This window comes from Oryctolagus cuniculus, chromosome 19 (assembly GCF_964237555.1).
Source record: "Oryctolagus cuniculus chromosome 19, mOryCun1.1, whole genome shotgun sequence".
NCBI lineage: Eukaryota > Metazoa > Chordata > Mammalia > Lagomorpha > Leporidae > Oryctolagus > Oryctolagus cuniculus.
Genome location: NC_091450.1, coordinates 18,225,833 through 18,251,528, shown reverse-complemented (window position 1 = coordinate 18,251,528; position 25,696 = coordinate 18,225,833). Strand labels below are relative to the sequence as shown.

Sequence of the window (25,696 nt, the reverse complement as noted above, 5' to 3'; positions counted from 1 at the left end):
ATTAAAGGAATGCTTAAAGTAGAAAGTAAATTGTCAACATCCTATGGAGGTTACCACCAGGCCCATTAGATGGGACCATGTAAAATTGCCAATATTTAACCCTAAGACCTCCTAAAACAGTTCTTTATTATGTTGCTGCAACATAATAGCTTGGTAATATATCCCTTTATTCTTGTTTTCTGTATTGATGTACTTGTCTTTTCTTTACATATATGGGATTCAGGACATATTGTTTTTACTGCCTACTTATTTACTTCATCTCTTTTGGACATCTTTGTATGTAGTTCAACCCCAATCTTTTAAAATGACTGCACTGTTTTCTGTTCTAAGACTGCCATTGTATTAGAGTTCTTCAGAAAAGCAGGACTAGTAGGATAGAACGTGCATGTAGATAGAGGTATGGCTAGATACATGAAAAGAGATACATTATCAGGCACTGGCTCCCCTGATTATGGAGGCTGCAAAGTCCCATGATCTGCAGGGTGGAGACCCAGGAGAAAGCTAGTAATGTAATTCAGCCTGAGTCTGAAGATCTGAGAACCAGGGGAGGCAGTGCTAAGAATCCCAGTCCAAGATGAAATGTCCCAGCTCAAACAGGCAGGCAGGAAGCAAGAAGGAGAACTCCTCCTTCCTCTGCCTTTTTGTTCTATTTGGGCTCTTTGTGGATTGGATGATGCCCATCCACCTTGGGAAGGGCAGTCTGCATACTTCACTGAGACCACTCCCAGCACGAATCTCAGCCAGGAACACTCTCACAGACACAACCAGGAATAATGTTGAGTGGCACCCCATGGCCTGTAGGATTGATACATGAAATTAACTACCACAGCCATGATTTGTTTTAAAAAGATTTCTTTATATGAAAGAGTTAAAGACAGAGAAAGAGAGAGAGATCTTCCATTGTTGCTTCACTCCTCAAATGGCTACAACAGCCAGGGCTAGCCCAGGCCAAGACCAGGAGCCTGGAACTCCATCCAGCTCTCTCACACAGGTACAGAGTCCCAAGCCCTTGGGCCATCTGCCGCTGCTTTCCCAGGCACATGAGCAAGGAGCTGGATTGGAAGTGGAGCAGCCAGTATTCACACTGACCTCATATGGGATGCTGGCGTCACAGATGGCAGCTGAACCTGCTGTGCCACCATGCCAGCCCCCACAGCCGTGATTTAACTAGCTCTCTATTAGTAGGCATTTAGGTTGGACCCAATTTTCCACTATGCACTGAACATCTTTGTATCTACCCTCTTCCCCCCACCCTCCTCCTTCACCGGAATCCCTTGCTGCTGTATGATCTGTGGTTATTTTCTATTTTAGGCAATTAACAAAGAAGAGCACATGCTCCGGCATGATAGGTCTGGGTTCAAATCCTGGTTCCAACACTTAATTTGCAAGTTATTTAACTTTTCTGAGCCTCTATTTTCTTATCTATAAATAGTGGAGTGATTTATGTGAGATTGTAAGACTTAATTTGGGCAAAAACCATGAAGATTAATGAGTCAGTATAGATTTAGTGTGGTAAATCTATGGTACTTAGTAAATCCACAGTGAACAATGTAAGATTCTGCAATGGATATAATCTTTAATATCACCGTCATTCTTATTATTCAGATTCACCTACCTCCAATGGGCCTCACCTCCCTTCGAGGCCGGGGACTTCGAAGCCAAGAGAAACTGAGGAAACTCTCCAAACCAGTGTATCTCAAGTCTTATGATGAAGTTTCCTAATCCAGAAGGAAGTTTATTTCTGAGAATGATGAGCCAACATGATCTTGAATGTAAACCAGATGTCAAAACCCATCTCCTTAACCAGGGGCAAAAATCCAAGTGTCTTCTTAAGATGTGTAAAACTTTGTGCTTATTATACATCCATAGAGTTTGTCAGAGTCTTGCTGCCTGAGTGGATGACATTAACCTGGAGGTCAGGGGCCTTAAGCGCCCTGAAAACACTGTTGGAGATAAGACTAAGTCCTGTGGGAGGAAGGATGAGAGTGATGGAGCTTCTCACGGGAATGCTGTTCACCGACAGACCAGCTGATGCAAACTGCTGAAAGTCCTCATGACTGCTATAAAACTGCATGCCACCCTCGGAATGTTTTTAAACTTTTTTTTTTTCCAAGTTAAAGATTTGCGTAAAAGTAGGGTTTTCTGAGTGTGCTCTTTGATTCCCCTTAAAAGGGGCATCACTGAATTGACTGTAGTTTCTCAAAGAATTTTTATATGAACCATTCCTCCCCCATACACATAAAGAAAAGTACATGTCATAGTTAAATTGCATATGGTTATCTTAAAGATGCACTTAAGATCTGTAAAGCTCACTTGAAACTCATACTGCATTCATTCTGAATGTTTTACCTTAACATAATTAAAAATACAAGGCCCCAGTTGGCTTTCAGATTATGTCTAAACACAAGTGAGACAGATAGATCAAAACACAAAGAATTTACAGCCCTGCATGTATGGAGTCAGAGTCCCTTGTCGAGTCATTTGTGCATCAGTGTCATTTCCTCTTACCTCCAAAGAGGATGGGCATCACCAATAAAGACAAATCTCTATTAATTTTGCTCTTTGTCTTCTTTTCCAAAATGGGCTTGGGACTCTCAGAAGCAGCACTTGTATCCTACTTGTATAAACGGGAGCATGCTTTTTTTAATGCCAGGGCAAATATTACCGGGTTTGGGCAATGACAAGGAGAATAAATATACTGTTGTCAGCGGAGCAACAGCATATGCAGTTAACACAAATGGAGCTGTAGGCCTTTGGTGAAGAGACAGAGATGTAAATGTAAATATGAGCACATATCCCAGCCTTGTTTGAACTGGAAGGCATGAATCTGCTTCTTCAGCTACTCCACTTCCAGCCCATCTTTTAATGGAAGCATTTTTCTGCCTACAGATGATTCTAATATTTAAAGTTAAGTATTTCCCATGTAATATAGGTTCTGTGAACGCAAACCAATGACTTTATCTGGTGGTCGGGAGTGAAACAGTGATCTGTTCCTGCACAGGAGGAAAAACTGGTTGTGCTGGACAGGGTGAGATATGGCTTGCCCATCTCCACAATGGTGCCTTTCTAAGTAACTCAAGATAGCATTTTAAATTTATTTGAAAGGCAGAGAGACAGTTATCTCCATCTACTGGTGCACTTCCCAAATGCCAAAAAAGGGCTGGGGGTAGGCCAGGCTGAAGCCAGGAGCTAGGAATTCTATCTGGATCTCCCATGTGAGTGCAGGGACCTAACTACTTGAGCCATCACCTGTTGCATCCCAGGGTGCAAAATATCAAGAAGCTGGATCAGAAATGGAGCTGGGACTGGAACCCAGGCATTCTGACATGGGATGCAGGTGGCTCAAGACACATCTCAACAGCTGCACCAAACGCTCCTCCCTCAAGGTGCAATGTTTGCTTCACTCTACTAAGAGGAGTAGTCACCCTTCTTACCCAAACTCCTCCATGGTGGAGGTCCATCTAATTGCTAGCCAGCCTTTCAATATCTTCTATATGTCAGTGATCCTACCTAAATATGAGTTTTATATACTCCCTTTGCAAAGATGTATATACTCTCACACAAAAATACAGTTAATTTACTACCAAACCTTTCATATAACCTGGTTTTTAAAAGTTTTTTTTTTTTATTTATATATATTTGCACAGCAGAACAATAAAAAGCCCACAATATGTAGAGCCGGGCCAGGGTGAAGCCAGAATCCCAGAATGCCATCCCTGTCCCACATGGGGGGCAGAGACCCAAGCACGGGAGCTGTCATTTGCTGCCTCCCAGGATACACATCACCAGGAAGCTGGACTGAAAGCCAGAGTGGGGACTCAGGATGCAGCATTCCAGCCAGCATCTTAAAAACTATTGTGCCACCACTCCCACTCTGTGTTTTCCTCCAAACTATAAAATCCCCATCTTCTGTCTTTAAAAGGTAGAACCTGCCTTCCCTACAGTCCCTCTGTCAATGCAATTTTCTTCCAGTGCTGACAAGGACTGAGCACAACTGTTTACCCAACAGCTAGATTTGTAAAGAGCAAGGAATAGCTTGGTGACAAGGTTTGTCTGATGTCATCTGCTGAGCTATTTATAGGCAAAGCCTGCAGTGTCTCACCAAGCTGATTTCTGGCCATCTCTGCCCCAGGACTCCAGCCTCTAACTCCCCATGATTTCTGAAGAGCATATTGCTTTTTCCCAGGAGGAGACATTACCACATTGGCCCCAGCAGAAAATGACCTTAAATGTAGGGCAATCTCTTCAAAGCAGAGGGAATTTTTTAAATTACAAAAATTCAATCCATCATACGAAAACATTCTGTCCCTTGACCCCTGAGGAAGAATACAGACACTCCCTGCCTCACTCAGCTTTTTGTTGCTGGAGCTGGGGTTAGAGAACTGTAATTAAAATTCGGTTGTTCTCTTAGCAACCCCCTCACTGCCAGCTCTTTTATAGCTTGCAATATGACTTACCTACCAGTCCAAAATTCAGAGATATGGGGTCCCAACCATCTTTCCATCTCATGTGACTAATAGTCTTACTTGGAACAGTGTGCCAGTCCCAGTTATCTGTTCGTTTTGATTTCTTTAACCCCATCGGAAAATGTTGTTTATTTCTAGAAGGAAAAAAATAGGGGCCAGCTTTGTGGCACAGAGGGTAATGCAATATCAACATCTCTTATGGGTGTCGGTTCAATCCCAGCTGTTCCACTTCTGATCCAGCTCCCTGCTAATGCACCTGAGAAAGCAGCAGAAGATGGCCCAAGTGCTTGGGTCCCTGCATCCATGTGGGAAAACCTGAAGAAGCTCCTGGCTCCTGCCTTTAGACTGGCATAGGCTGTCATTGCTGCCATTTGGGGGAATGAAATAGTGGATGGAAGAGCTCTCTCTCTCTCTCTCTGTCCTCTTTCTGTAAAATAACTAATTAACTAAATATTTTAAAAATTATTTAAAAAAAAATAACTATTAAGCTACCTACTTCGAGCTGAAGGAGACTGGCTCCTCCTTACTGTATTTTCATGGCCCCAGCAAGACTAGAAGAACTTCTTCCGCTTTATCTCTAGGATCACTTGGATGGTTTGCTAATCTCAGAATTCAGAGCCTTCAGTCAGAAGGCACCACGAGGAAACTGAAAGTAAAGGTCTCTGAATATGTTTATTTGGTTCACAGAAGCTTCCCACATTTAGGAAAAAAATTAGAGACCCTCAGTCGAGACATTTCTCCTTGAAGAAATTTCTTCAAGGCAGAAAAGCTGGGGCAGGCACACTGACTCTCAGATAGCCTCATGGCTGTTCAGCTGTGAGGGGACCAATGGCATGCCCTGAAAGAAGCCACCTGGAGCGAGACAGACAGCAGAGAAGTAACTCATCGAGCGGTTGATTTTTATCTCCCTCAGGATTCTCTTCCAGCTGGCCCCAGGGACTGAAAAGTTCTTGGACTCGGTTGCGTAGTTGGAGCTACATATCTCTTCTAAGATTCTGCATCACAACATAGCCAAGGCTTTGGCAGGAAGGCAGCATGTGGCAGCGAAAAATGCACGAGTTCAAGAGCCAGACAGATCTCAGTTCAAAACCTGGCTCTGGAATCAGACGGAGGTAGGGGATCTTAAGCAAGTTGCTTAGTTGCTTTGAGCCTCCAGAGGGCGAGACAGCCATTCCCAACACAGGATGAACTGAGCTATCTAAAGGCATGCTGACACAAATGCTAACACAGTATGCATACAACAAATATGCCTCTCTTACCTCTCCTTTCTTCCTGAAATGACAGCCCATCTGTGTGGGTTAACAGAAAAGCAACTGGGTCCCACCCAGTGCCACCACTGATTAGTTGTAAAATGGTACTTAATTTTTCAAATCTCCATTTTTGCATTTTGGAGATCATGATAATACCTACTGCATAAGCATGTTGTGAGAAGTACTTCCACAGTGTATCACAAATCAGCATGGCCTAAGCTTTTTGCCATTAGTCCATGTAGCTAGACTAGGAAGTGACTGAAATACTGTGACAATTAATAGGAAGAAACTTATCACAGGGGAGCTGAGCCAAACGACTACACTCTAAGTTGAATAATGCCACTGCCAGTGTTAAATTCTACTTTGGTAGCTACTTGCTTTGGGAGAATTGCTTACCTTCTTGTATCACTTTTTCTATAGCCATAAAATAAGGATAATAATGACGACCCCCACTTTATAGGGCCGCCGTGAAATACCTGGCTCACAGCAGTTGGTCTACCAATGTATTCATCATTGTCATCATCATCATATCATGTGACTCTCAGGAAAAGAAAGTGAGGCTGTAGTGGAAAATGAAATGCTTTTTACTATTCATTTTGAGACAAAAGGCATCAGTTATCCAGCTGGCACAGTGAGGCCACCCCACGGTTTATCCAGTGCTTCTGCGGCAGATCTGTAGGGAGCTCAATTGAGAGGACGTAGTTGGTGGAGTGGCCAGTGGTAGACAGGGTGCCCCTCCGGGCACTAGTTTTGTAGACAGGACACACGTAAATGTTCTGATGCAGAAACAATGCACTCTTCCCAGGTTTCAGCCAAATGATAGGCAATGGGTCATAGAGGATTTTGGGGAGAGACTCTCCAATCTGCATTGTTTTCCTGTCCCAACGAGCACCTTCTAGGAAGAGCCCTTTTATGTAGGCCCCATCTTCTGGGTTATTCTCCATGACAGTTTCTTGTGTGGTTACCTGGAAGAGTGGAAAGCTATGAGTTCCGTTGCCTGCAAAGGGCAGTATTAGGAGTTTGGAATCCTCTGATACCCAAAGTGCAACCTGGCTGCAATGTCTACTTCTGCCAGAATGCATCTCCAAGGACAGTGGAGCTTCTGTGATAATATCTCTGGCTGCCATTCACAGGCCAGCTCTGATCCCTAGTCGTCATGCTGCCCCTCTATAAGGCAGGCACAAAAATGTGCTATAGGAGCCAGGAGGCTACATTCACTATAACTACCTAGTGACCTTGCACAAACCCCTCCCTTTCTGGATCTGATCTATAAAGTGAGGGGTTAGATTCATATTCAGAGGCAGGCTGGGGATGGGAGTAGGGGAAAGAAAGCCTTGACTTGTGGTTTCTGTCGAATTCTGAGGTATAAAAGGCTTCTATTGTGTTTGATTTCAAACCACTAACCCACAGCCAGCTCAAAAAATTCCTAGAAATACAAAAAGTGTCTCTGATGAGCTGTGTGAGTGAGTTCCAGCATATTACTATCTAGATTCAAGCATTCATATACTAAAATTCCTTCAGGTAAATGCAGACAATGGGCTGGAGTAAGACAATCCCAAGTGCGTATTTGGTATCCCAAGCATGTATTTACTATTATGCCAAATGCCTCCCCCAATTTTTGTATTTTTACTCAATATCCATTACCCTACAGACTCTTCTGTTGATTTTGATAGGTGTGTTTTAGAGTCTCTTAGTTATTTAGTTTTATTATGGTATTCACTTTGTCTGAACATAGTCCTCCAAGTCCCATCAAGATCATTCATAAACTAAATTAAGACCTTGGCCAACCAGTTTGTGATCTCTGGACTAGATCTCAAAGGATACACAGAATTTAAAAAACCTAGAAAACTGGACTATAGTCCATTTTACCTTCCTCTCCATATGCAGACAGAGTGATAATTTGAATGTTGTCTTTTCCTTTGACCTTACTCCAAGCAAAGGACTACCTGAAGGCACTAGCATTCTAGAGGAAGAGTCTACCATGTTGAATAGATAGCATGGGTAGATGCCTTTTTTTTTTTTTTTTTTTTTTGGTACAATGGTGGTAGTTTTCTCTGGAAAGATTCCTTTTTATATATACAAAAACAAAGTCTTGGGAATCCTCTATTTCTGCAGGGAATAGCTTTTTGAAGCCTCTGTAAGCCATACTAATTATGGCATGTATACCAACTCAGAATCATTTGGGCCTTAACACATCTAAATGTTTGAACTGATAAGGAAATAGGCAACACTGCTTTATCTGGTTGGCCCCTTGAGCTGGCCTCGCCCAAAGCACCCCTACCTCAAATTCAAATCCAATGTGGTCAATGGGGATGGTGTATTTCCGAGCATAATTCTGAGAGACACCGGTCAAAAAAGACTGTGTGAAGTAGAATCCAGAGATCCAAAAGACCACAGGGGGCCCACTGTCAATCCATTCCTGGAGAGCCACAGAAATCAAAATTCGAATATCAAGAACACAAGTCAAGTAATGTAAACGAGTCCCATAAAGAAATAAGCTTTTCTCATTTTTCCTGAAACAGGCAGAGCCCTCTTAATGTACCTTCTTTCTTTCTATTTTTGATAAAAGGTAGAAAGAAATATATTTCTAGTTTAATAGAAGCACAGGTTCAAGCTGGTGTCAGGGACACAACAGACAGTGGTGGGGAATTACATGTCTGTCTGAACTGAGCAATAGCCACATAGCTCCAGAAACAGCTGCCATGCAAGAATGTAGACCCAATGTTTTAGATTTTTCATTTTTTGCACGATAAGCATCTGAGTTTTTGTGTGTAAAAATCCAATGTTTACATACTAGCTCAAAAATTTTTTAAATTACCAGACAGCCAAACCAAACTACTGGTCTACCGGTCCAAGCCCGTGAGACACTGGCTTATAACACTTATTCTGGTTCTTGCTCCTGTCTTGCTGGGCTAGAATCTTTCCTGAGGCTTTGATAAGTCTCTCTCCTGCCCCTAGGGAAGACTGTGACCAGGTGCTTGGTCTGGGATGCTGGATGGCTGCCTGCCCTACTCCCCTTGCCTCTAATCTGCCATTTCAGAATGTCCTCTTCACCTGAATGAGCATACCAAGTGCCCAGTTACCCTGACTCCCAGGTACCTGGAAGAAGGCCAGGCGGGCCAGCAGGTCAGCCACGTAGCCCCCCAGTGGCTTCAGTGATGGGTAGGACTTGGACGCCCACATGGCTGGAACTTTACCCACAAGCATGCTGTTGAAGACTTCCTCCAGCTCCGAGGACATCAAGACCTGCCCTTTGATGGCTCGGCCAAGATTGATGAGGCTTCTGCGAACCACTTTGGTCAGCCTACAAGAATAAAGGAGCTGGCTGAGCCTGGCTCCTGGGACTACCCTTCTTTCTTTCCACTTTTTTTGTTTCTTACATATTTATTTATTCCTATTTGAAGGAGAGAGAGAGAGACAGAGAGAGAGACAGAGAGAGACAGAGATATCTTCTATCTACTGGTTCACTTCCCAAATGCTCACAACAGGGCTGAGCCTGGCTGAAGTGAAGAGCCAAGAACTCAGTCCAGATCTCCTATGTCTGGCAGGGACCCAAACACTTGAGCCATCACCTGCTGCCTTCTAGGGCGTTATGAGGAAGCTGAAATCAGGAGTGAAGTGAAGATCTGAACCAGACACTCTGCTAGGGAAATGTGGGCATTCCAGGTCTTAATGTCTGTACCAAATGCCTGCCCCTCCAGGGGCCTCTTTCTACCCAAGTACATGGACTCCAAGTAGTGACTCCTTTAACTTCCCCCTTTTAAAAGGTCAGACAATTAGTGTACAACTATTAAGTGAGGAAAAGTTAAATCACCCATTACCTTACTACCTAAAGATAACTTTAAGGTAACATAAGACTTTTCCCTTTGTAAACACAAATATTTTTAATGGGATCATGCTATATTAACTTTTTGAATGTGTTTCTTTTAGCACTTAGGGAATATCTTTCCAATTCAATAACTAAAGACCTAAACTGTCCTATTTAACGACTATAAAGTGTTTCATTTATTTTACTATCTCCCTAATGTTGGAATGTATAATTTCTGTATTGTTGTCATTAGAAGCAACATTTCTAGGAACACTGGTCCATATCAAACTTTGAACAAATTTTAAATATTTTCCTATTTAATGAATTTCTGGGTCAAAGGGCATGCACAGTGTTGGGGCTGTTGGTGCACATTGCCAGAGTTATTCTTTTTATAGACCATGAGGTGCAACACCCAAGAAAAGGCAACTGAAGGGCAGTCTGGGAGATGCCAAGATTATCTGCCTCTCTTTTCTGGCCTCTGTGGTTTGAGGTTTAGCCAAGCCCCGAGGGAAGTCACCTGAGGGTGCCAAAGAATCTTCCAGCAGAGACAGCCTGTCATTTCTGAAGGCCCACAGAATAGCAACTGAATGGACACAGGAAGGACCAAATGCAAAAAATAAAAAATTTTAAAAAGGAGTCCCTGGATGTGCATCCATAGAACCTTCACACAGAGTTAAGTTCAGGTTGAAACATCTTCTGCATGTGTGCTGATGAGTCATGGAGCAAAGCCACCATCTTGAGGGATCACACCCCACAGCTCTTTCACACCTAAGCTCCTACTTGCAAAAATTTTTTTTTCTATTCTTAAAACGATAAACTATGAACAACTTTTCTAGGTTTTAATATCCAAAGAAGGAACACATTCTCCTTAATTAGAATGGTCACATAATCATCCTGGGCTTCCCACCCCAGTGGAAGAACAGGCAAGAAAAGGTAATAGGGGAGAATGTCAGAGTATTGCTCATGATGATTAACTTTGACCATCACTGGAAAATAAGATTGCTATTACCCTGTTCTCTCGTATTTCAGTGGCCTGTGGAAGGCTAGTGAAGAGGCCTGCAACTACCAAGGGAAGAGCTCCAGGGGCCACAAGGGAGAATGGGTAGCAGAGGAGGGAAGCCACTAGGCCCAGCGTGTGATTGACGAGGGGGAACTACAGCCCCTCAAGCCAGGATGAGTTTTCTCAACTGCAAAATTGTGTGTTCTGAATGAGAACCATGCGTAGTGCAAGAATCCCTGTGTGGCACAAAAGGCTCAGTAACCATGGCTCTAATAACAACTTTTACCATGAGCCTGTGCTTGGCACGGGTTTAAACCTGACTTTACAGATGTCACATGAGTGAGTGCGAGAGAATGAATAGAGGGAGCGGTTTCACTGTGAGCCAACACATTCTGGGGTGGCCCTCTTTATGTCTCTCCCCATGGGCTGGGCAAACCACTTCCACTCCATAGCAACCCTTTATCAAGCATCCATCTCAACCACTGCCCATGAGCTCCTACCCCTCACACTCCCAACTCCCAGGATCCAGGCAAGATCACCAGCGCACCTGTTGAATCTGATGATTTCCTGCCTCAGGACTGTGTTCATAGATTCCTCATAGACCACCGGGTACAACCTCATGATCTCTTCCAGGTTAAAGTCGTTAGGAAGCTTGGAGAGTATGTCCTGGGCCAGCTCCTCAACCACTTCCTTAAAGTGCAGGCAGTAGAAATGCAAATGAGAAACAAGACCTAGAGGCCCTGGCTTTGTCTGGGTAAACCTGAAGTAGTGAGCATCTATCTTTGTCAACATGCTGCTGGGCTTTCCTGAGAACTCTCCCTACAGATGCCGATTCTGCCTTTGGAGGTGGGGGTCGGGTAGAAGGAGAGCACTTACTTGAGGACAGTACCTCCTTGGCCCAGAAAGTGAAAACGCTCAGCGATGAGAGCCCTGCTTTCGCCCCTGGAGCAAAGGCCTGGGGAGCAGGCAGGAAATTCCTGCTCAAGTAAATAGCCTCAGGGTAGCACTGAACTCTGCAAAATGCCTCCAGTCTTCAAGGTCAGTCCTTCAAGGTCTGTTCTCAGCCCGCCCCTTAGAACCAACTCCTGGTGTGGACAGACTTTCTCAGTGCCAGTGACACTGGGGAAGGCAGCAGAGAACATTCCTCAGCAAGGAACAAGAAAAGCCCCAGCTTAGCCATCTAGGAAGGGGGATAGGTTCAGAGGACCGAAGGGGTCCAAACCACTCTGCCATCCTGAGGATCTGGAAAACCGGAACATATACTTCTTCTTTTTTTTTTCTTTTTTCTTTTTTTTTTTTTTGACAGGCAGAGTGGACAGTGAGAGAGAGACAGAGAGAAAGGTCTTCCTTTGCCGTTGGTTCACCCTCCAATGGCCGCCGCGGCCGGCGCGCACCGCTCTGATCCGAAGGCAGGAGCCAGGTACTTATCCTGGTCTCCCATGGGGTGCAGGGCCCAAGCACTTGGGCCATCCTCCACTGCACTCCCGGGCCACAGCAGAGAGCTGGCCTGGAAGAGGGGCAACTGGGACAGAATCCAGCGCCCTGACCGGGACTAGAACCCGGTGTGCCGGCGCCGCAAGGTGGAGGATTAGCCTTGTGAGCCGCAGCGTTGGCCCCGGAACATATACTTCTTTTCCTCTTCCCACTGAGAGGGGTCCACCCCTACATTGAGGCACACCAACCAGGCCAGTTTAACATCATACCAGTTACCACTTAGGACACTGTGAACCAAACCAAGAAACCCAGTTAGCAAGATCTGCACCTGAGAAGGGCTGACCATGAGAAAAAGGGTGGGAGAAAAAGGGGGTAGTGGAGTCAGGAGACACGGTTTAGGGGCTGGCTCTGCCTCCGATTTTCTGAAGAACTTGAAGCTGGTCCTTCCTCTCTCAAGGTTTATTTCTCTCATTTGTAGACTGAGGAAGGCAGGCTGCATCTAAACCTTCACAAAGTGTGGTCTGGGACCACTAGAAGTACTCAGAATAATTTTAGGTATTTCCAGGACATGGAATAAATAAGATTGAATCACACAGTGAGAAAGTTACTATCTTCAAGTTTTGACTCTCCTTTTTCCCTTTTCATGCCACTCAGAGAGGGAGTCTCAAGTCAGTGCTAATGAACCGTTCTGAGACACTCCTTATCTTTCTCCTTTGAACAGGAAGCCAGCAAGGCTGAGGTCAGCTCAGGGGCTTTGGCCAGCAGCAGCATCTGAGAAGAATTCCATAACTGCTTAGCTTTGATTTTCTTTTGTGATATCATGACTTTATGGAAATGACATTGGCTTTCTACTTACAGCTCTAATGTGCAGATTTTTTCTTTCAATAAATGTTTCAAAGCAAAATAGAGCTAGTTTTAAAATACATTAACAGAATAAACCATGAAGGTTATACACAAATGGTGGACATATTGGGAATACTGGTTCCCTTTCAGTCTTATTTAAGGACTCTAGGCAGTAAGACTAGAACACCTGCTCCCCCCACTCCCCACCACCCCCCACCAGGGGTCTGCCAGGCCTCTGCTTTTCTGCCTTCTTGGTCACCACCCACAATCCTGGGTGCCCACAAGATAGAAAACTCCCAGAGACTGAATGATGTCTCCTGCCCCAAGTTGGTTACCTGAGGGGATTTGCCACTCCCTCCTGACTGTCTAGGGAGGGTCAGCAGCACCCCTTGAAAGAGCTGGTTGGTTTCCTGGTTGTCCTTGGTGATGTCAGCATTCTCGTGGAGGCCAAACACTTCCGGATGGGCTGTGATGGGGAGGGTCCTGAGATATTCGATATAAGACTAGAAAAGAAATCTTCAGTTGACATAGGCACAGCATCCCTGGGGTCCCACAGATGGCTCGGGGCTTAGCTGGATCCAACCCAAACAGGAGTCACAGTGTCACAGCCACTTCCCAACACACACACCCAGACTAAGTGAACACATCCCAAGTTCTTCCTCATATAGTTTTCAGGGAAGTGAGTGTGGTGTGAAGGTGGACAGGGCTGAACATCTCCCCTACCACCCCGGGCTTCCTTTCTGTTCTCCCAGTACTGTTGGCTTTGGAGTCAAGCAGCACTAGATTTAGATACTGGCTCCATGGCAAAGTAAGTATGAGCTTGAGCAGGTCATCTGGGGCCCCAGGTTCCCTATCTGCCAACGAGAAGACAAAAGGGGTTAGAAAGGAATAAGGTTGTAGGGTAGGAAGTGTCACTATGTTCCTAAATCTATATATATATGAAATGCATGAAACTTGTATAACTTAAATACAATTTTAAAAAAGAAAAAAAAGGAGCAAGGTTTTGATATATAACAGGATTATTGAAGGTTAGCTATTTCTCATCCTCCCTCCAGATTTCTTGTTTTCATCTTCCCTTTCTCATTCCAGGTATTCTGTCCCCACCCACCCACCCACCCTCCTTTTTTTTTTTTTTCCTTCAAAGATTTATTTATTTATTTAAAAGTGGGATACCGAGAGAGAGAAAAAACGGACAGAGAAAGAAAGAGACAGAGAGAAAGATATCTTCCACTCATTCTGGTTTACTCCCCAAATGGCAGCAACAGCCACAGCTGGACCAGGTCCAAGCTGGGAGCCTGGAACTCCATCTGGGTCTCCCACATGGGTGACAAGAGCCCAAGCACCTGAGCCTTCTTCTGCTGCATTTCCAGGCTCATTAGCAAGGAGCTAGACTGGAAGTAGAGAAGCTGGGACTCAAATTGGTACCATATGAGACACCTGCATTGCAAGTGGCAGCTTAACCTGCTGTGCCACAACACCGGCCCCTGTCACCACCCCTTTTCCCACTTTCTGAGCCTTTTTTTTTTTTTTTACCAAAGCTTCATCTTAACCATCCTTCTTCCACTGATACCATGGACCCAATATTTAAAGACCTTGTCTAACAAACACTCAGTATTCATTAAACAGTAACAATGTCTCCCTTGTGGGCTTTCTGGAATTTTGGAAATAACTTACGGATCCAAGTCAGGAAGCCCAAGGTTCCTGTGCTCTCCTTGGCTACCCTGTAGCCTGTAGCCTGATAGAGACCACTGAGCCCCTCTCCTGGTAGGAGGCAGCCCCCCTTCACCTGGTAGGAGCCATGAGGAGGAACGTAGTAGGTTTCTCCAGGAGCAAGGTAGTAATGGTCCTGCTCAATCTCCTTGCAGTAGAATGTGGACAGAAGGGACAGCAGGAGACGCCTGTCTTTGTCATCAGTCACTCTGCCTCCATAATTACATTCCCCTGGGGACAACCAACAGAGAAAGAAGTTGAGCCCAGGGAAGGTCATAATAAACTCTGCTGGGATGAGGAGCTCTGCTGGGATGCAGGGTTGCTGAAGTCAAGCTTAGCTGGGATGAGAAGGCCTTTTGGCATTGTGTTGCTACAAAAATAATGTACATTCACAGTATTTGAAATTAGAAAAGACAAACTAAAACTATATGATAATCAAGAATTCCACCAAGGATAGCTATTAATATGTAGCTATATTTGACACATTTTTTCTGTATATATGTGTACATATATGTTAAAAGCATTACAAAAATGTGGTTTAGGGAAAGGACTTTGATATGACAGAATTCTTGCTCCAATTCTAGCTCTACCACTTAATAGCAGCTTTTCATTGGCCAGTACGTGTAGATAATTGAAGTACCCAGCTTATAAGGTTGTGGCTAAAACCAAGATAATGCTTCTAAAGCATTGAGCATGATGTTTAGCACATAGAGTACTCAATTAATTACAACTGTGACTACATACACGTCAAGAAGATTGAGGCCATCCTATATGCAGTGCTTTGGCATATGACTTTCCTCATCCCATTCTACCTGCTCATCAATAAAACCACTCTCTGAGACTGGGGTTTCTAAATCAGATCTCTACACAAACAATTTTGGGAGAGGATATCACATCCAGCTCATCAACTCTGACACACTTGCTAGCTGGTCCAGATTTCATAGTATTAGTGCATTTAGGTGATGCCTAGTATTTGATAGTTGGGGTCAACACACTAGGTGTGCAAGGAAAAAAAAATGTGTGCATGTGCTCATGTACCAGGGTTCCCTAAAGGGTAGACTTGTTCTCAGTTTCAACCATTCCAGGAAGAGGCAGGTCTACAGACAGGAGGCAGAAATACCCAAGCTGTGGAGACAAGGGACCTGGGGTTCTCTTGCTCTTGACTTGGAAGAGTCTCCATTGTCTTGGAGTGGATCCTTGTATCCACTTAAGAGAGAATGAAAGGACTAACAGAAAGCCCATTTTAATTAACTAAGCTCTTCAGAAGCTGCTACCTTGAGCCAGACCATCTAGAGATCTGGAACTCTCCCTGTTGATGTCTCTGGGATTTTAGCAATGTTTGGATTGAACATTACAGCTTGTTTCAGCTGTAAGTGGGTTTATGACAGTACCTGAATAACAATATTAAAGAAAGAGTTGTCTCCTCTCCCAAGAATTCAGCAACACAGTGCTAGAGGGCATCCAAGAGGAACTCCAGGTGAGGGTAGATTTCAAGCACACAGCAGTGGTACAGGTCCCACACCACTCCCTCATCAGCAAGTTTTCCTTCAGGGGATACCCTTCTCAGTTTAATGTTGATGGAGGAAATTTCATTTCTTTATAGCTACATATATGTTAATTTAATTTTTTTTCCATTAACTTATTTGAAAGGCATAGAGAGACAGATAGATGGACAGAGATCTCCCATCTGCTGGTTCACTCCTCAAGGGCTTGCAACAGCTAGGACTGGGCTAGGCAAAAGCCAGGAGTCTGGAACTAAATCTGGATCTCCTACATGGGAGGCAGGGACTCAACTTGAGCCATTACGTGCTGGCACCCAAGGTGTGCATTAGCAGGAAGCTAGAATCAGGAATGGAGCCAGGATTTGAACCTAGGTACTCTGACATGTGACATGGGCATCCCAAGTGGTGTCTTAGCTGCCATGCCAAATGCCTGCCCCTTTACATCTGTATTTTTATAGCAAGAGTGCAAGTTCCTGGAGTGGCCAGGATATGCCTTATACCTTTACTAAATTCTCTATTGTCCCTGCTACAGCACTAAGAACCAGATGATGAATGGATGACTTAAGTGCATCTGACTCCATAACCACTCTGTAAATTGTATCTATTTCTTTGGTTAGTGTTAGTAGCGAGTTCTGATGACCACTTATATCTGGTTCTTCTTTCCTTCCAGGTACATATAGAAAGGTTAGACTTCTCTGTGCCTCTTATAGTGGAGCTATGAGACAAGTTCTTACACATTTATGTCTAGTATGAGCCCTTCAGTGCAATCCCTCTCCCTCTGGCCATGACTATGTAAGTGTATGTTGAGATGGTGAACCTTTGCTAACTGTTCTCCTGAGGATAGCTACAATGAGCAGAGATCCCCGTCAATTCATATTGATCTTTTGCAGTCAACTAGAAATGGACTTGTGGGGCCAGTGTTGTCGTGCAGTGGGTTAAGCCTCCACCTGTAATGCCAGCAACCCATATGAGCATTGGTTTGATCCTGGCTGCTCTGCTTCTGATCTGGTCCCCTGCTGGTGGATCTGGGAGGGCAGCAGAAGATGGCCCAAGCAGCTGGGCCTCTGCCACCATGTGAGAGACCCAGATGAAGTTTCCAGGCTTCTGGCTTAGGCCTGGCCTAGCCCTGCTCATTGCAGCCATTTGGGGAGTGAACAAGCAGATGAAGATCTTTCTCTTGCTCTCCATCTCTCTATAACTCTGGCCTTCAAATAAGTAAAATAAATCTTAAAAATATAAAGAAAAGAAATGGACCTTTGCTGTCTTACATTAATGAGATCAGGGAACTATTTTTACCTCAGCTTAACTTAACTATTTGTTACACCATGCTGATGGCAGAGTTGGAAAGGGACTATCCTTGGCTGGTACATACAGCAGGGGTGGGTTGCTTTATGATCTGCAGCTAGTCCTCTATGAAGACCACATCACAGAGAAATTAGGCATGTATTCCCCGGGCTGAAGAGGAATCCTCTCATGGCCTGGAATGATGGCAATTTGGCCCACTTCTTTGAAGAATGTCTTGCACCAGACTAAGATCCACTGAACTTGTACTGTCTGTCCATGGGTTTTGTTTTGGGGAACACTGTACTGTGATAAGGTCAGTGTGACTTCTATAACTTGGCACTATTAGCATGTGGGCTGCACAATTCCATGTTGTGGAGGCTGTGCATTGAAGGAGTTTCGCAGCATCCTTGACCTCTGTTCACCAGATGCCAGCAGCGATCCCCTTTAGTTGTAACAACCAAAAACATCTCCATGGCCACCTATCCCTTAGGCGACACAATCACCCACAGCTGAGAGCTAGTTTCTTCTCTGGAAATCAAAGTTTGCAACACAAAGTTCATAGGATTGTTTAAAGATGCACTGCACTGATCACGTGCATAAAGTGCCTGCCACACACCTGAGGAAAGGATTCATCCCAACACATGGATTTGTGTGTGATCTTGAGGATGCCTCTGTGTTTCTACTGGGCTACATTTTTACCTTTAACCAGGGTATTCCATTCATTTATCACATCCCTATTCTGTCTCCTGCCTCTGGGTCTGCATGAGGTGGTCCTTGACAGCATCAAGCAAGTTGTACACATTTGCATTCTTCTGTATTATGCACTAGTACATATTGTTTGACTAATAAAGGTTGCTGGTTGATTGCTTTAGTGCAAAAACTAGCTTTTTTTTTTGCTCACCCCTTTCTTCTTCCATTTGTAAAATACCTACTCATCCCTCAAAACCTATCTCATACTATCACAAAATTTTCCATTGGCCATATCCCTTCCACCCCAAGATTTACATATGCTGTCTTTCTACTTTATAAATATTTTTATTGCTGAACTTATCACTTGCATTATCATTTATTTCTTACATAGGGATTAGGTCTTAATTTTTTTTTTTTTTTTTTTTTTTACAATACCCAGCATGATGATCAGCACTCATAAGCGCTCAGTGTTTGTTAAATGAGTGAATGGAGACAGGAGTGGAATATAACGCTGGAAGTTTACAGCAACAAGGCTTCTCCAATAAATACCTGTCAGGTAGGTCAGGGCATCAAATGGCACCTCCTTGTAGTCATTGAGAAACATCTGAATCTGCCGCATACTAATCCTTAGGTCGGATTCATTGAATTCATAAGGAATATTCCAACCTACATGAGACAGAGAAGAATTAGAGGCATCAGTGCTGAGAGCTCTTAAATTCCATGCAGAGACTGAGCCAGTGGAGTTAAGCATCATTATGGATCAAGAGCCTCTTTCAGCCGCATGAATATGATCATGCATCAGGCCTACTATTAGCCTTGACGTTTATTGCCAATGCGGGAGCCATTCTGCCCGAGAAAACATCCATCCTAAAATCAATTTCCAATGGGTCTCCCCATTTGTTAAGGAAGATGTTAACATCCTGGGATTTATGGAATGAGAATTATTCAGCCTGGCTGGAATACTGTGGTAATGCACAGAGTTCCAAAAATAACACCAAAGCATAGCTAGGAAGCAGTAGTTATGACTGAACAACAGAAATGTTTGTTTTGAGAAATCTCCTCTGTGGGATCATGGGAGAACTGGATGGCCAGCCTTAAAGGAACTTCCATTTGCATTTCCAAGAGTGTAATGATAAATGCACAGGGGGCCAGACAAGTGACATAAATGTGTGAGCCAAGCATGATACAGCAGACATAAGGGTATAGTTGGGACCTGTGACCCACAGAGTTTCATTTCCTCCTAAACATTCATATTCAAATTAAAAATACAGCTAAAATAATAAAACTCGTGTGCTGGAAAACAAAGCACAACTGCACAGTTGGCTGTAAGCCAAACTATTTGCATGGATTTCTAGAAGTCTGGTATGGATAGAAGAATGGTAGAAGAGAATGTGATGTATGAAATGCAGGTGCAGAGGGAGTGTTCCCAGAGGCTATCTCATCCTCCATGCTCAGTGGAGCTAACTGGGTGTGGAGGCAGAAGGAAGGAAGAAGACGACCAGAAAGAAACCCCCAACCTAACCCAAAAGAACTGGTAAGAATTCCCTGCAGTGGTCACCTAAAGGCTATTAAACAGAATCAGATATCACCACAGGTGACAGAAAGGTAATATAACCAGAACACCTGGGTGATTTGGGATTTTTATTTGGCAGTTTGATGATCTGCTCTAAAAACAATGTTAAGTTAGGCCACACAGAGGTAACAGTAATACATTAAAAAAAATTTTTTTTGAGAAGCAGCACAGACTAATGCCCCAGGTGTATTTCTGTCTTTCATTATTATGCACATGTAAAGAGAGCTACCTGAAAAACGCCTGGTGACAACTCCCTGGAGAATTGTCATTGTGCGTGAGACAGGCAAATACATGCCAAGGGGAAGTGGGGAAGTGCCTCCAGTCCTCTCATTATCACATTACTTCAGTAAGTAGGGGACCTCTGATTTTCCTGACATTGACACTGACCTGGTTGTAGGGTTGCCAGATTTAGCAAGTAAAAATACAGGATACTCAGTGGAATTTTTATTTCAGATAAATGACAAGTCACATTTAGTCTAAACATATACCAAATATTGCAAAGAATCTACTTATAATGTATTTTACCAACAACTGTATCTGAGTGCCAGACAGCACACACTTGTAAACTCACCTCCCTCCATCTGTCTGTGATCCCTCCCCCAGGCAACCCAGGTGTACCGTCATGACTCACCCAGAGGTCCAAAGTTTCTTCTCTCCTGAACAATGGCATGGAAGAAGCAAAGGCCAAACAATAGCTTTTGCCACATTACTGGCTTTGTACAGCTTTGGAAAAACACAGGGTCTGAGATGGGATCATTGAGGTAGGAACGTAAAAGGTTGGCCCGGAGCCCCTTGGGGGGCTCATTGGTCATTTTGATCCCATTCTGAAGAATGCTGACTGGAAACTTCTCTGATGGATAGCTGGTTAACCAGAGTCTGGAAGAACAATGGATTCAAACATGTATAGCAAATGCAAAGTTATATTACAAAATAGTAATAGACAAAAACAGCTACGATTTATTAAGCATACTAAATGCAAAACCCATGCTAAGAATTTAATATATGTTTTCTCATTTCCCTTAATCCTCATAGCTACCCTAGGAGAAGGGATTCACTATCCCCTTTTGCCAGTGAGGAAAAAGGGACATGGAGAGGTCAGGTAGGCCTTTTCAAGGACACATCACTTAGAAGTGAATTCAGGATTCTCTGACTTCAAAGCCCCTGCTCTTTAGCCCCTGTCAGCTTGTCTTAGCACTATGGGCAAAATACTATATCAGGCACCACAGAAGTGACTGAAGGGAACAAAGCATTGTTCCAGCTTCCCAGCTACTCACAGCCCTGTTGCAAGAAAGGAAATGGGAGATAGGCAAGGGATAAAAGACAAGCCCATGGGATGCTATGACACAAGGCTTTAGAAAATCAAAACCACAGGGAGGGAAGAAAATAATAGGCTGTGAGGGGTCTAAAGGAAGAAGAGGTTTTAATGGGCTGGAGACTGCCAAGCATGCAGAAGAGCAAAAGTTGGCAAATTATGGCCAGGGAGCTTAATCCAGCCCAGCCCATTTTTGTAAATGGTTTTATTGGAACACAATGACTCTTCATTTATATATTGTCTATGGCTGCTTTCATCCTACAACAACAGAGTTGAATAGCAGGAACAGAGACACCTGGTGTGCAAAGCTTAACATATAAACTATCTGGCCCTTTATAGAAAATGTGCTGAGACCTGTCATAAAGGACATGGTATTTGAAATGAGCCTTGAAAATATGGAGAATTTATTTCTTTAAAATACAGAAGTTGGAGCTGGCATCATGGCACAGCAGGCTAAGTCACTGCTTGCGAATGCCTCCGTCTCATACTGGAGTGCCAATTCAAGTCCTGGATGTTCTACTTCCAATCCAGCTAACTGCTGACGCACCTGGGAAATTTTCTGCAGCAGAAAATGACCCAAGTGCTTGAGCCCCTGACACCCATGTGGGAGATCTGGATGGAGTTCCTGGCTCCTGGCTTCAATCTGACCCAGCCATGGCTGTTGTAGCCATCTGGGGAATGAACCAACAGAGAGAAGATCTCTCTACCTCTCTGTTTCTGCTCTCTCTCTCTGTCAGTCCTCTCTCTGTGTAACTCCACCTTTCAAGTAAATAAATAAATAAATCTTACTTAAAATTTTAAGAAAAAAACAAAAAAATTCACTGTGGCCATATGGGTGCTGGTTCGAGTCTCAGTTGCTCCACTCCTGATTCAGCTCCCTGCTAATGTTCCTGGAAAAGCAGCAGAAGATGGCTCAAGTACTTGGATGCCTGTGCCCACATGGGAGACCCAGAAGAAGATCCTGGCTCTTGGCTTCAGCCTGGCTTAGCCCTGACTGTTGTGACCATTTGTGGAGTGAACCAGTGATGGAAGATTTTCTCTTTGCCTCTTTTTATTTTTTAAGATTTATTTATTTGTTTGAGAGGCAGAGTTAGAGAGAGGAAGAGAAGAAGAAGAGAGAGGTCTTGCATCCACTGGTTCACGCCCCAAATGGCTGCAACAGCTGGAGCTAGGCTGATCTAAAGCCAGGAGCCAGGAGCTTCTTCCAGGTCTCCCACATGGGTACAGGGGCCCAAGCATGTAGGTCATCTTCCACGGCTTTCCTAGGCCATCAGCAAGCTGGATCAGAAGTAGAGAAGCCAGGATTCGAACTGGCACCTGTATGGGATGCCAGCACCACAGGCAGAGGCTTAACTTACTATTCCACAGCTCTTGTTCCTCACTCTGCCTCTTAAAACATGTACACACACACACACACACACAAAATGAGAGCTTATGTAGTGGTGTTTAGAAGGAAATGAGATTTAAAAGTTTTTTACGTATAGGTTAACATTTTGGCATATTGCATTTCAGGCTTTCATTAATTTGCTTTTCCTACCCAAGCTCAAGTTACATATACACTGTGATAGCTTGTTTTATTTGTTGTTTTGCTAGACATTTGGGAGATTTCCAGCAGGTGGAATTGGGTGGGAGGTCATTAGAGACAGAGGACACAAGCTGAGCAACCATGTGGAGGAAAGGAGAACAGGGGATATGTAGCTGGGCTGGTTGTACAGTTGGCTGTGGTCCAAACACATGTCTGAGAGGGGAGACAAGGGATCATAAATTGGTAGCATTAAGACCTGATTCAGGCTGCAGATGTGTGAGTGTCACTTGGCTCCTAACATTTAAATCCACACAATGCTGTAATGTATCTTTGAATACATTGTCAATTTTTAACAATCTATGACTTACTTTTAAAAATCTAGGACATTCTGGCCAGCGCCACGGCTCACTAGGCTAATCCTCCACCTAGTGGCACCGGCACACCGGGTTCTAGTCCCGGTCGGGGCGCCGGATTCTGTCCCGGTTGCCCCTCTTCCAGGCCAGCCCTCTGCTGTGGCCAGAGAGTGCAGTGGAGGATGGCCCAAGTGCTTGGGCCCTGCACCCCATGGGAGACCAGAAAAAGCACCTGGCTCCTGGCTCCTGCCATCGGATCAGCGCGGTGCGCTGGCCGCAGCGCGCTGGCCGCGGCGGCCATTGGAGGGTGAACCAACGGCAAAGGAAGACCTTTCTGTCTCTCTCTCTCACTGTCCACTCTGCCTGTCAAAAAAAAAAAAAAAATCTAGGACATTCTTTTAAAACTCTAGATTCCCACAATCCCTTTAAAATCATCAGAAAATTTGCTCACAAGAAGCCTGCATTCCTGCGTACAACAGCTGGCTAATAGTAAGTAGTCACTGCCCTTTCCAAAGCGCATGTGCCCCCAGCTCACCATAGTCCCCACCATTCCCTGTTGACCAACTGCCCATGATGATGCTGCTGCACCGTGGAAAGTGGACTATTTCTTATGTCCCCAGTGCTCTTCACTAATTTTTTTTATATCCCTGGCCTCTGCAGGCACTTGAGTTCATGCCTTTTGGGCTAGGATCATATTTTAGAAGACCTCAAAAATCAGCATGTATAATTTTTTCTTCAGTGAGAATGCCATTGATGTTCAGTGAATCCACTCAAAACCAGACTTTTTGAAATGACTGGGCCTTTCTTAAACTCTCCTTTGGAAGTCTTATATGAATATAAATCAACTGTGGTTCAATCTGACTTTGTAAATAAGCACCAAACACATTTCTATCTTCAGGCAGACATGACTAAAATGAAAACAACTAGCAAGCCTTTTGCCTAGAATAGTGGTTAGCAGAATTTTCCTGTAAAGGAACAAATAGTAAATATTTTAGACTTTGCGAACCCACATGGTTTCTGTTGCAACCACTCGCAGCACAAAAGCAGCCTAAGATAATAGACAAATAAGTACAGATTTTCTTCAATAACATTTATGTATACTGAAATTTAAGCTTTGTATAATTTCCATGTGCTGCAAAATATTACTCTTTAGTGTTTTCAACTATTTAAACATTAGCCTGCAAGATATACCAAATATAGGTAGTAGGCTAGAATTGGCCGTTAGGCGATAGTTTGCTGACCCCTGGCCTGGAATAAGAGAAACTTGAATGTTTATGATGACAGGGACTAAAAAGTCTACCTGGTTCATCTTGTCACTCTACCAATGCAAAAGCTGGGGCCCAGCCTTGCTTGGCTTTAAAATTCACAAAAGCCAAATATCTATTTTCAATTTTGATTAAAATTCCATGGAGCTCCAAAAACATCAGATAGAGTTAAACAAATGGTATGTGGACCACAGATAAATAATTTTTTTCAGGTAAATAATAATTTTTAAAAATCAAGTTTTTTGGCATTCAACCTACCTTCTTAGACACCTCTCCCAAACATTTCTCACAGCATATACCCCAGAACCATAGGATAACTTCTCAGCATTCCCTTTGTATGGCTCTCTGCTTTTACAAATGTTCCTGCTGCCTGGAATGTCCTTCCTGGCAAACTCCTAGTCACCTTTCAAAACCCCAGGGACTTGTCAGATCTACAGGCATGCCCCAAGTTTCCCAACCCTTTTCTGTGCTCCATAGTTCCTGTTCAGACCAAAAACCACACCAGGTAGTATCCGGTATTGACATTATTCATCTGTGGGCTGCCTTCTGCTCGACTGAGAGCTTCTTAGGGGCAGGACTGTCATGTTAGTCTTTGATTCCCAGTCATCAGCATCAAGTCTGAAGCTAGAGGTTGGGTTCCAGAGACATGCAGTGTTGGGAACAGCAACTCACCTAAATCGGACATTGGTACTCTCAGGAATAATCACCTCCTCACAGATTTTCTCAAGTGCAGGCATCCAGCTTGTGGCCAGGTGGCAGTTCTGTAGGACTACCCAGGTCCCATCTTTGATAGCATTGCTGATCATTTTGGCAGCAATAGGCCCTTGCCCTTGGCCAAGGGAGATGGTCTGTGTTTTGGTACCTCCCATGCCTAGATCATCAGCAAATTTCAGCAGGCCTGAGACCAAGAAGAAAGAGGGCTTTTTGAGACAAGATAGGCTAGCTGACACAATAGCAACACAAAGGAACACTTACATTAAGTTTTTAAACTGAGAAACTCAGGACCTGTGTTGTGGCATGCCAGGTTAATCTGACTCCTGTGACACAGGCATCACATATCAGACTGCCAGTTCAAGTCTCAGCTGCTCTGCTTCCTATCCAGTTCCCTGATAATGCACTTGGGAAGGCAGTGGATGATGGTCCGAGTACTTGGACCCCTGCTACCCACGTGGAAGACCAGGATAGAGTTCCTGGTTCCTGTCTTTGGCCTGGCACAGACCTGGCTGTTGAGGCCATTTAGGGAGTAAACCAGCAGATGTAAGCTTGCTCGTTCACTCTCTCTTGCTTTGCCTTTTAAATAAATAAATAAATAAATATTTTAAAAAAAGAAAACTCAATTGGTTCCTGTTAATCACGAAATAAAAATCTTCCTAGGAAATTTAGATATCCAGTGAGAGAGCAGATGAAGCTGCATTTTTGCTCTCAACATACAGACATTTTTTTTCATAGACAAAATTATACAAAGTGGAAATAAAAAAAATCAGAGTTTGAAAGAAAGGGAAATTCTCAGGTGCAAAAAATGAAGAGGAAACTCAAAACTAGAGAGGAAAACACATAACTAAATAACTAGGAACTGGGTTTGTATAAATTTATTTTAGTAGGAAATGCATTTGATCAATGAAATAAGTGAGGCTCTTTCACTTCTCTCTTCCCCAGAGGTAGTCAATGTTATTAGATGCGC

At 43.8% G+C, this 25,696-nt stretch overlaps 2 protein-coding genes across 17 annotated transcripts in view; one reads left to right on the top strand and one right to left on the bottom strand.

Annotated features, from left to right (window-relative positions):
* Positions 1 to 2,553, top strand: part of LYRM1 (LYR motif containing 1) — a 28,505-nt gene extending 25,952 nt beyond the window's left edge. For all 11 annotated transcript variants that reach the window (XM_051847895.2, XM_002711812.5, XM_070064665.1 and 8 more), the window contains one exon: positions 1,606 to 2,553. In XM_051847895.2, coding sequence (XP_051703855.1) covers positions 1,606 to 1,722 — 117 coding nt within the window. In that variant the 3' untranslated portion in view covers positions 1,723 to 2,553. The remainder of the gene's footprint in view (positions 1 to 1,605) is intronic.
* Positions 2,086 to 25,696, bottom strand: part of DNAH3 (dynein axonemal heavy chain 3) — a 191,403-nt gene continuing 167,792 nt past the window's right edge. For 5 of the 6 annotated variants that reach the window (XM_051847854.2, XM_070064651.1, XM_008257841.4 and 2 more), the window contains 9 exons: positions 24,688 to 24,913; positions 20,192 to 20,436; positions 18,537 to 18,653; positions 14,588 to 14,742; positions 13,137 to 13,304; positions 11,072 to 11,214; positions 8,816 to 9,020; positions 7,998 to 8,135; positions 2,086 to 6,681 (listed from right to left, as the gene is read on the bottom strand). In XM_051847854.2, the coding sequence (XP_051703814.2) occupies positions 6,328 to 6,681; positions 7,998 to 8,135; positions 8,816 to 9,020; positions 11,072 to 11,214; positions 13,137 to 13,304; positions 14,588 to 14,742; positions 18,537 to 18,653; positions 20,192 to 20,436; positions 24,688 to 24,913 (1,751 nt within the window). In that variant the 3' untranslated portion in view covers positions 2,086 to 6,327. Of the gene's footprint in view, positions 6,682 to 7,997; positions 8,136 to 8,815; positions 9,021 to 11,071; positions 11,215 to 13,136; positions 13,305 to 14,587; positions 14,743 to 18,536; positions 18,654 to 20,191; positions 20,437 to 24,687; positions 24,914 to 25,696 lie in introns of those variants that run through there. The other variant, XR_011384660.1, reaches the window with a different exon arrangement.